Genomic DNA, 11,320 nt, shown 5'->3' with positions numbered 1-11,320 from the left:
TAAGCAGTGGAGGGTAAGTCAGGCCATTCAATCTTGTTCAAACGTGTTGAGCTATTTACTTATCAAAACTAAAATTAGATGGTATAATGATTATGTTGTATTTCCCCCAGTAAGAAAAAAAAAATATATAAACAAATTAAATCACATTTTATGAGTTCATTATGATCGAGGCAATTCAAAAATACTTAGAGGGTATTTTTGTTTTTTTACTTTGAACTGAAGAAGATCATAATTCAACTATGGCCATCTAAGTATACCGCGTGCAATTTTGTTTGATTTATGGCCGCAAGCATTTTTCCAATGAGGTACCAAAGTGTCCCTCCCCTTTATTGCAAAGACCAACCAGAATGAGACTGGTTCACTCAGCTTGTTCAACACGTACGTTTGCAGCATGAATCCAGAATCCAATTACTCCATCAATTTTAGGATTGAATAAGAAAAAAAATCATTGGAGTTCTCAACGTATCAAACATCAACGCTTCAGCAAACTCCCAAGTATTGAAATACGACTGACTAGGAAGATCAAAACTAAGGATCAGTAGATAGGATTACTTCGACAGGTGAAATCGAGTAGGGTAGTAGACAAATGCAAGCAAAAAATGATCAAACATCGCAAGAAGCTATTGTGGCTCCTAACATAACAAAAAAGATAACTATCCAACGTGTTACAAAGCCTTCAACGGCGAGAGAAGAGGGTCTTTGGGCTTGCTCAGGGGCCGTGTAAAGCTTAGCTTGCTTTAGCTACCGCGTAATGATTCAAGTGTTCGGTGAGCGTAGTAGCACCCCCAGGCATGCTCCTCGTACAACCAAGCGAAGAGCTAGCGAGGGCTGGAAAAGCCGGTCATGCATGGAAGATGTGTTTGATGCCGCTAAAACACACCCTTCGCTGCTGCAATGTTCAAATAAGATTACAACACAAATACCTAAACACAACCTCAAAACTCTGCTCTGGGGGTCAAACCAGAGCAAATGGCACTAGAGCAATTGCTGCGTTGTTAACATCAACTTACCGATTAAAGCATAACATAGCAGGAAACATGTATCAGTTTCAGGGTACAACAAAGTAGGGTAACACATAGGCAGTCTTAATACGTAACAAGGGTTTTTTAGCAGAAAGTCTAACAAGCAAACAAAGGTTTTGGAGTTCTATAATTCATCTGATCTCAATCAGATGTGCTGATTTCATACAAACGACCAGTTCACAAACATAAAGCAGATGCAATGAGCATTCTCTTCTTCATTCAGCACCTTCCAAGCCACTGCTCTCTCATATGAGACTGGTCGACCCATGCTTGAGAGACAGATACCGCCCTGGAGACAAGCAAAGCCCTACCAAAAACAGAGAACAAATATGTAAAATAATAACAAATAAAAAAATTATATATATAATCCTGATCTTATAATAAATTTACTACAATAAGATTACTAGGAACATGAAACGGAAAGATAAAATTAGAGACTACAGAAAATCTGCCAGACCTGTTGCATTATCTGTGGGAACTCTGAGCAGAGTGTTTTTCGGCCATGATCATCGAATATCTTCTCCAGGGTTATGTCCTGGAGAGCAACCAAGGTGGTCTCAAGCATGTCAAGCCCTGCCTGGTTTGCAAACGTGAAAACTGGCAATGCCTGCAAAAACTGAGCCTTAAGTTCAATTGGCTTAAAGGTTAAGAATTGAACTTAAATGGTTAGACAGATATGAATTAATTCATTTCTACACACAAATTTGTGAAGGCAATATAAATTAGACAAATCGTGAATGCCCATCAACCTCACATTCCAAGGATACAAAATCAATATTCGATATAGTATGGTGGTCAGAGAATAATCTCTTGATGTTTGAGTGAACTCATACAGTAGAACAGAAAACTGTTTTGACACATAAGACTGGTAGAAGAGGTTGGTCGTAAAAAATTAAGGTTTGCATCTTAAATTATTCATGCCAGTGCAAAGACTTTCTAGCATCTCTTTTGTCAAATCGTCGGCGGTTTTCAAGAGTTGGAACAGTCCATTTTCATAACGGTGTGATCCTGATAGTATGATCCCCAATTTAAGTACTCATAGTATACTCTTTTGAGTGTGTATGCAAGCAAGCGTGTGAGAGAGAGAATTTTAGCACACCTTCAAAGAGCAGCACATTATTGCATCTGAGTGATGCCACAGGGTTTTGAGAATGGATTCACTCCCTTCATTGCCAGATTTGAGTAGCTCCACTCCCATGTAGCACCTGCATAATCAGAAAGAGTCAAGCAACTTATCCTAATGAATATAACAGTGATTTCCCTTGCAAAAGTTTCCATAAAGCCAGAAGATGGTTTATAAGCGGGAACCACCACAAAGATACCCCATCCAGACAATTGCTCACTGGAAGAAGACTCATGGTGCTTATAAACTCATCCATCTCCCACTCCTTGGCCGATGTAGGACAAGCCCCTTTTTTTTCTACGCAATACAACATATTGCCCTTCCAATTACCGTCTAATTCTGAATTGTCATTAAAAATTTAAACCTTAATCTAACACCATGACCCACAGGCCAACCAAATTACAGCATGGCAAAAGCATTGCTCTGATTATGTACAAGAACACATGTTTAAATATAACTGACGCACCTGTAACTCTGACAGATCCAACGAGCAAGGGTCTGAGCTTCAGGAGTACCTAACGGTGGCCGAAGACCAGCATGTGAACTCAAATGAGAAGGAGAGAGTGCTAATGCCACCCTCTGAACTGATGATATAATGCTGCGGACATATTGCCGAGCCATGGATGCTACATGTTCTTGCATGTGGCTCTCGAATGCAAATTCAAATGCTATTGTCATCACTGATCTCACACAGCCAGAATTAGCAGGATAATCATTAGAGGCTTTATTGCCAGCTGGCCCAATCTCAAGAGCAGAAGCAAGGTCCAGGGTGCGGTTTGGACTAGAGGCTTCCTGCAATATTTTAAAGTGCATTAACTAAGAAACTCCAAGAATGAGGTAGAAGAGAACAAAACCTTAAATGGACACATGCAATTTAGATGCTAACCTTCCCAGAATCAAGAGGAATGATGCGAAAACCAGAAGGCAGAAGAGGTGCATCATCAGCGAAAGAAGCATCAATTGGAGCGAAAATAAGCTCAGCACATGTCCCAACAGCATTCTCATCCATTCCACTACATAGCTATCAAATCAGCAAAAACAAGAAAATTAAGAGAGACCAGGAACAAAAACATTATGAGAAACAACAATAAGAATCAGGAAAGACAGACCAAAAAAAACAAAGCTTGTTTACTTGTACTAGAATGAATCCCAACTTCCTTCACCAATTCAACCAGGTATGATGACAGCATTTAAGTCCATTTGTTCAATTTTCCACAAGTATATCATATGTTCAAAGAAAGCTAGCTACTTCATTCTAACGGCAGTTGCTAAGGCACAAAAGTAGACTGGCAGTCTGGTTGTTCACTTAGAACTTTAAGAGGGAGGGAAAAGGAAAGATAATAGTTAACCAGTGGCTATCATGCAAACTTGTGGCAATTATAAAACCAGCGGTTCCTCTTTTAACAGAAGGAAAGGCACTTTGCACCAATAAACCAAGAAATAAGAAATAAAAGTAAACATCTTACTAGAGAAATAGAGCTTTAGCAGATAGTAGGTTTTTTTTTTTTAATAACAAGAAACCCTCCAAGGCAGCGCCATTTCGAGTACTCACCCATATTAGGTAAACCATAGACCCATGTAAAGCGTCCTCTCTACATGGATCAAGTAGCAAGTTAGCCCCAAGGAATTGTCTGTACCCAAGAGAATTCAAACCTTAGACCTGATGGAATGCCACCAAGACCAAGGCTCTTTACCACTTGAGCCAACCCCTTGGCTCAAGTGGTTTGAAGATAATAGTTAACCACATTTCAAGTGGAACACCGAGAAAATGTGAGTAAGACTCTTAAGAGAAAATCGAGGGACACAAAAAAATTATCTTTCATTCAAATTTCAAAGCCAGTTTCATTGTCCACTCCTTTTTCACAGAACTTAAATCCTTCTATATTTCTAGCTTCAATTTTATCTGCAATAGAAAACCATTCAATACTAAACCATAGTCCAAACATTTGAAAATTTTATAAAATAAAATCCTTAAACAATCCAAGTTAAGCTAAAAGCATGGACAACCTGTGATTGCACAAAACCAAATCGGAATATATATAAGAGCTCATCTTGGAAGGCAACTAGGTTAGCCCCAGATGGATATAGGACAATTATCAGGGTAAGAAGGACCACCATCAATACATAGTGAAGCAAAAGATAGCAATAAAGAGAAACACTACTTACTTGCAATAGAAACATTTCTCTAGGCATTATTGCGTCTTCAGGAGCATGGCCCACACCTTCCAACTTAATGACTTCCAAGAACTACCACACACAAAGAAATATGTTTCACGTGCATGAATAATACAGTAATAAAGAATTTACTCATGCTTCACAACATTGGGTATACAAAACATAACATAATGACAGTTGCTGAGAATATTGCCTACCTCTTCATGCTCCATAGTGTGAGCGAGTGGAAGTATAACTTGACCCCCAAAACTTCCAACTCGTGACCCCGGTAAGCTACAGGGGCCAATTTTAACAGCTGCAGCTGAATAAGCATCAATATTATTGTCTGCCCATTCTGATCTGTGCTCTCGCAGGAACCGAAGAAGGATTGCAGGAGGGACATTCTGAAAAAGAAACAATCAATTTGCAATTAAACAAGAAGAATAATTTGGAAGCTGCAAATACAAAATATTATCTGCTATCCTTTCAACACTTTCAATTTAGTAGTGAGTTTTTTAAAATAACTAAAGATAATTTTTCACGCTTTAGGGATACTAAACAATGACCATTGGCGGTGTTCAACAAAACATTAGATCATAAAATTGTGAAACTGTAAGTGACTTTACCAAGAATTTCCTTTCATGATTATGATTAAATATTCAGGACAGGAAATAATTAAAGAAAACGCAACTAAGGTGCTGATTGTTAAAAGACAAGTGAATTACAAATGAAAATCGGATATATGTATTCCAAGACAGTTGAGTTGAAATTTGTGAATATCAAGGTGCTGATTGTTCAAAGACGCATGAATTACAAATGAAAATCAGATATATGTATTCCAAGACAGTTGGGTTGAAATTTGTGAATATCCAACCCCCGAACTAAAAGTGAGATTTTTTTCTCTTTTCTTTTTCTGCATATCTTGTATACTACCTGTGTAATGCGGCTATGCTAGCAAGGGCATAATCATAGAAAAGGACACCATTAAACAAGAAAAAAGAGGGGGCAGGCAGAGACAGAGAAATAAGGTAATGAGAGTTATTTTTCCCAGTTAATACATGAAATAAAGAAATATTTAAAATACTCCCCATGAGAATAGGACACTGCTTGTACATTTGAAAGGCCACTCACCTAAACAACCAACGTAACTTAACATAGCCTAATCAACTTACAAGTTGCTATAATATTTACTATTTCCCTAAGGCAATGTGGAATGAAACATTAGAAGCATCCTGACCTGTAATAGCATTGATGCTTTAGCACATAAGACAGCATTGCTGACAGCTGGAAATCCATTAGCAAAGGGAAGATTTAAACCCATCAGCTTGTCAGGAGATGAGTTCACAAGAATAGTAACATCATCCATGCCATCATTTCCCATCATTGACCACCCCTCATCGGTGAACCCATTAAGTGCCTCATTAAAACCCCTGCCAGAAAACATCTATCAGATTCTGAACAGCAGAGGAACACTGACAGAAAGAAGAGACCATATCAAATGATGCAAATATGTTAACCTGCTCAGCCTCTGGCTAAGAGCTCTAAGAGCAGCAGGCCGTCTGCCCCAGCCTGTCACGTTAGACTGAGAAACCTCATGAGCTATCTGCCTCAGCTGGCGTAGAGCCTGAATAAAAATGAGAGAAAATTTTGGAATATAAAAACTTCACTTTTAACATTCACAATTGTATCTTGATAGAGTAAATAAGAAAACTTCCACAATGGTTCTATATGTACCACACAGTAGTGCTAAAAGAGTAATAATTTGTAACATAATGAAAGTAAAAAGCTAATCTTACCGCCATAGTTGTCTTTTGAGCGACCATAGTTGATGATTCATACAATGGGCGTAATACTTCTGGTACGCTCCATGGCTAGTTGATAAAACAAGCGACAGTCAATAATTTCTCCAACAATATTCCACAACCAAAGTACATAACCTAGGATTATCAAAAATACAAGATGTGCTGACTTCATACCTCCAAATCCATATGATCAACGATGTGTATGATTGAACCACCTCCCTCGCAAGGTCGTATGAGATACCCACTAGGCAGCATTTCTGCTCTCACAAAATGCTGCACAGGCGGCATGCTTGGACCATTTTGAGTATTTTTAAGTGACCTCTCACAGACCTGAGCACCATGTCAAATTATGAAAAATGACTAGAGATATGCTTAACCAGAAAGAGAACAACAAAAAATATGGCTTTGTTTGTTAGTGTTTTTGGGGGTGTTTTTTTTGTTTTTGGTTTTTGAAAAAGTGTTTTGAAGTGAAAACTATTTTTGTGTATTTATGAGTGTTTAGTGTTGATTGGTTTAGGTGCTATGAAAAAACTATAATATGTGTGGTAGTCTTTTCCTCGGTCCATATTTAACTCTGATTTTGCCATGAAAAAGAGAGTGAAATTCAATCTAGACCGCTAAAAAAATTACAACACATGCTGTAATTTTTTTTACAGCACCTAAGCCAAATCCTTTTGTATTTGGGTTGTTTGTTAATGTTTTGGTTTTGAGAAGAGAAAATAAAAGACAAAAAACAAAATTTTAACAAATGGAATGTATGTCTTTATATGTATACTGGTGAATGTGTATAAAAAGCAGTATAATTGCCTAGAACGTTCATTCCCACTATGAGTCATAAGCCAGAACACTCTGAAACACTTACCACAAGGCTTCCATCTTCTAAAACAGAAGTATAGCGCAGCAACCAAAAGTCACGAGCAGGCGCCAATGTAGTCGGTGCATAGAGCTACATTGTTAACAAATAAGATATCACAAAACAATTGGGTAGTAAAATGCTCTCACGGAAATATATAATAATTAGTATTTACCTGCATGTAAAGCAGCTCGATGGTTCCACCGTTTGCAGTGGGCAGCACATTTAGAACATCCACAGCTCGACAATCGCGGAACCACGAAGGCCGATCCTTGAGGATTTCTGCAACCTGGAAGGAAAATAGTCAACAGTACAATCTATAAGCTCAAACTAGAAGAATAGCGTATAAGGGAGGAAACAGAAAGCACTTACCCTTGTAGGTTCAAGACCCACTAGGCCGCAAGCTCGTGCTGCCACTCCAGTGCAACCATGAGATATAGCAACGATTCCAATGGAATCCGGACCAGGCTGTGCATGTCATAAAGAGATGATAATGAAGAATAATTAAAACTAGTTGTTCAACTAATCAATTTTTATCAACCACCTTCTAAAAAAATGATTAGCAGCAGCACATTAGATTTACTCTCTTTCCCCAGTAAACAAGGAAAAAAATGCCATTGCAACAAGTACCATGGTTTGTAACTTGATAATAAGAATTAGTATAACTTAGTTTTCTCCTCCTTCCATTGATTAAGCTTTCGATAATTGATCACTGGGAAAGAACTAACAATTAATTAATTTAGAAAAGGGCAGAAAGGTACCTTCATTCCAGGCATTTGGACCCACTCCACGGCAGTTCCAGTGGCCTTTGAAAGAAACTCTGCTAAAGTCTCTTCTGCAATGGACAAAAGCCTGGAAGAAAATACAAGCATGAAATAATCAGCCACTAGCACAAAGAACAAGGTGGTCACAAAGCACAAGGACTGAAAAGGACCCAACAGCTATATGCCCACTAACCCTGCAGGACTAGCATCCCTCGGCGGATGCTGAGGTGTCAAATGGTGTTGACCACTCGTCACCACCGATTCACAACTTGTGTCCTTGCTTGCAAGCGTTGTCTGTAAGGAAAGAAAGAAAAAAAAAAACAAAAAAAAAAACACCAATCTCAATTTCCCCACAATTCATTAAAATAATGACAATAATAACAGTAATAAAAAAAATATATTCAGTGTCCTTTTGATAGTAGACAGATTGTAGGGTAAGAAAATGCCATCTTTTTTTTTCCTAATAAGATAATGCAATCTTGGATTATTATATCAGTTGTCTTTGCGCTAACGATTCTAACATTCGAAGAGAAAATATATAAAAATTCGTATTTTCTCACATTCTGGGTATGTTGGCGGAAGTAACCATTCTCATACACCAGCTGTGAGACTTGCTTCTGCAACCTATCGTTCTCCTCCATTAGAAGTTTGTTCATGGCCGTCAGCTTCCTATTCACAGCTTGAAGCCGTGAAGCCTCTTTCCTCTGCTTTTCTCTGCATCTGAAGAAACAAAACACGAATGCAATAAATTGTCATCAAAAGCATGGAAAAAAAAAAATTAGTGCAGGGGGAATAAACAAAATTTAATTTAAATTACAAATTTTTCATTATCTAGGATACTAAGCCCAATAAAACCACTTGACTTCGGAAGAATTCTTGAGAACAATTTCCCATTTTATATTTAACAAATCATAAGAAAAGTTTAAAATTCAACATTTGACTTTCTATTCATTTCATCAGTTTTCTCATCAACCATAGAACCACAGGAGTTTTAAAAGAAGTTAAATTTAAAACACCATTTGGTTGTTCATAAAATGTAGGGAACAAGGCCAAAATGAAATTCGGAATACAGATTTTACATTTAGTAGCATTCCCAAACGACGAAACTCAATGAAGCCAAATGCTCGCATTATGATCAAATGACGAAGATTCCAAAATCCATAACAAATTTTACTCTTTGAACCTTCACTACCAACCCACAAACGTAAAACGCAAAATTTGATTGTAAAACCAGACGACCAATCTTACCTTCTGTTCTGGAACCAGACCTTGATCTGCTTTGGCTCGATGTTGGAGAGAATTGGACACTCACGAATAAGTTGCTGGCGCCGAATCGAACTCGGCTTGGGGCACTCGTGATAGAGCCTCTCGAGGGCTTCAACCTGCTCAGGTGTGTACCGGACATACTTGCCGTTGTCCAACCCTGGTTTACCATCCTTGCAGGACATTGACATCTCCAATCACCTCAAATTCAACTTCCCACGAAAAACTAAACCAAACCCAACCAGCTTCTCTTCCCTAAGCACAATCCCAACCACTTTTCAGAGCTTCAATGCACCAAAAGCAGCCACGAATTAAAATCTTACACCTCCAATTCAAGTATCCCGCAAAAAAATAAAAATAAACAAAACCCAACAAGTTTCACGTTCTTATTGACAATCTCAAGCACTGTAGAGCTTCGACACAACAAACTTAGCCACAAAATGAAACTTAACCGCAGAATTCGAGTACCCAAAGAAAGCTAAAACAGAACCCAAGTAGCTTCTCTTCCTTAATGACAGTTTCAGCACTTCCTAGAGCTTCAGAGCAACAAACAGAGACACAAGTGGAAGCCTTAAGCAAAGTTGTGCATTTTCCAAATCTGCGTCTGGGTGTTCGAATTTTAAATATTTGAGTAGAATACTGAGATTGAGAAATGCAAGGATAGAGATAAACCGACAAAGGGACACCAATATCCTTAACTAGAACGTAGTTATACTTGTTTTCTCAGTAAGAGACATCTCCAAGCACAAGAAAACATAAATCTTTCGAGATCAGAGCTTAAACCTAATGAATTCACTGTTGCCCAAAACACCAAACACAAAAAAACAGCACGAAACGTTTCGCACCAGATGTTTCCCCGTGATTTGAAGCTAGGCTCTTTTTACCTATCCAGCAACTCGACCGAGTGCCCGATCCAACTCAGCCAATCCTCCAAAGGAGTCCCAATCACCGACTCGGAATCTCTCAAAAAACCATGCCCGAAATAGAGGTTTACCCAGAAGATCCAATCTTGCTCTGAACCCAAATCCTCCCTGCCGATCTCACCCTTTTACGTTGCAACCAGCCAAGACGACAGAGCTTCACTAATCTTCATGGTCCCCGAAGATTCCTCTGCTGCCGCTGAAACATTTTTCCCAAGCTTTCACGGAAAGAAACAAAAAAACATAGCTCAAATCAAAGCCACTAGAGTCTTTTTCTTTTTCTTTTTTTTGGGTGGAGCTAGTGGGAGATATTGTGAAGCATGTGATGGTTTTTTGTTTTTGGAAGCGAAGGAAACAAAAGAAATGGAATGGGAATTTGAAATCAGCAAACAGCGAACCCTAGCTCAAAACAGAGGAAAAGTAGTTTGCTTTTGGTTTCATTGTTGCTGTTGTTGTTGTTGTTGTTGCGTTTCCTCTGTGGGTTTTCATTGGTTCGTCACTTTCGGCTCAGAGGTCTTCGCTCTCCACTGTGTAGGGAAATGGAGCAATATTTTATTTTCTTTCTATTTTTTTTCTTTCAAAAGTGGTGGGGGCGCCTTGATGGCCGAATTACCCTTGTTGCAGTTTGAAAGTCGTGTTTCCCGCAAGGTTCGTAAAATCGCATAATTACCCTTGATTCTTCTAATTGCTTACGGTTGACGGATTGAGTTTCTCTTTTTAAAATATAATTTTTTGTACTTAAAAACGGCGTCGTTGGCCGAGTACATATTCATTATTTTCTGTGTTTTTTTTTTACGTTTTCAATTGGTAGTTTTCATTGTATATGTGTTATATACAATATCTACGAAGCTGTTAACATGCAAAGTAGTCGAAAATGAGCTTTTATGACGGTTTGTAAAGTTAGTAATGTTAAGTGGTGTACCTCAATCTCCTGATCTTAGTATCCTATTGACGAGCCTATCAAAGAATATGTCTCATTTGATCTTTAGTCAACGGAGCTTTAAGCATAAATATTAGTAGAATTCCAGTGACCCTCGGTTAATCCCCGGTCGACTAAGATCATTTAGGTCATAAAGAATAAGGTTTTCTTGAGGATTTATTAGGTGTATTGAGGAATTTAGAGTTTGACTAAGGTTTATGATTTTGAAAAAGAGTTTCAATGTGGTATAAAATGTAAAGAAAGTACAAAGTCTGTTTATGAATAGTTATTTCAGGAGACCAAGCCAAAGTTGTAAGTAAAAATTTACTGAACCACTGATCCTGCATTATTTTACAAAAACATGACACGTAAGTTTTCACTGGGTGTTGTTATTTTAATACAAGTATGATTATATCTTACAACTTTTGAAATACATGTTGGATGAAAGATGAGTTTTCATGGGGAATAAGTTGAGTTTACAAAAACATGACACGTAAGTT

At 38.1% G+C, this 11,320-nt stretch overlaps 1 protein-coding gene across 2 annotated transcripts; it reads right to left on the bottom strand.

Moving 5' to 3' along the window:
- Positions 1-988: 988 nt before the first annotated feature.
- On the bottom strand, positions 989-10,433 carry LOC132186143 (homeobox-leucine zipper protein ATHB-15). 2 transcript variants are annotated; one of them, XM_059599970.1, is made up of 18 exons: positions 8,967-10,433; positions 8,279-8,438; positions 7,912-8,012; positions 7,716-7,806; positions 7,327-7,422; positions 7,130-7,243; positions 6,964-7,047; positions 6,276-6,431; positions 6,096-6,170; positions 5,817-5,923; positions 5,537-5,729; positions 4,518-4,703; positions 4,312-4,392; positions 3,032-3,166; positions 2,612-2,937; positions 2,122-2,227; positions 1,480-1,638; positions 989-1,329 (listed from the first exon to the last, which is right to left on the bottom strand). In XM_059599970.1, exons 1-18 carry the CDS (start codon positions 9,170-9,172, stop codon positions 1,183-1,185), a joined length of 2,523 nt encoding a protein of 840 aa, XP_059455953.1. In that variant the 5' UTR covers positions 9,173-10,433; the 3' UTR covers positions 989-1,182. The 2 variants fall into 2 exon arrangements, with proteins under 2 accessions (XP_059455953.1, XP_059455954.1); XM_059599971.1 differs by having other exon boundaries at positions 1,480-1,629; positions 8,967-10,432.
- Between the last annotated feature and the right edge of the window lie 887 nt (positions 10,434-11,320).

This window comes from Corylus avellana, chromosome ca7 (assembly GCF_901000735.1).
Source record: "Corylus avellana chromosome ca7, CavTom2PMs-1.0".
NCBI lineage: Eukaryota > Viridiplantae > Streptophyta > Magnoliopsida > Fagales > Betulaceae > Corylus > Corylus avellana.
This window is presented reverse-complemented; position numbering and strand designations above follow the sequence as displayed.

Excerpts from the sequence above, each read along its gene's own strand:
- LOC132186143 (XM_059599970.1), bottom strand. The coding sequence starts at position 9,172 with ATGTCAATGTCCTGCAAGGATGGTAAACCAGGGTTGGACAACGGCAAG. Across the intron at positions 5,924-6,095 it reads CTCAAAAGACAACTATGGCG|GCTCTACGCCAGCTGAGGCA; the intron begins GTAAGATTAGCT and ends ATTTTTATTCAG. Across the intron at positions 1,330-1,479 it reads TCCCACAGATAATGCAACAG|GGCTTTGCTTGTCTCCAGGG; the intron begins GTCTGGCAGATT and ends TGTTTTTGGTAG.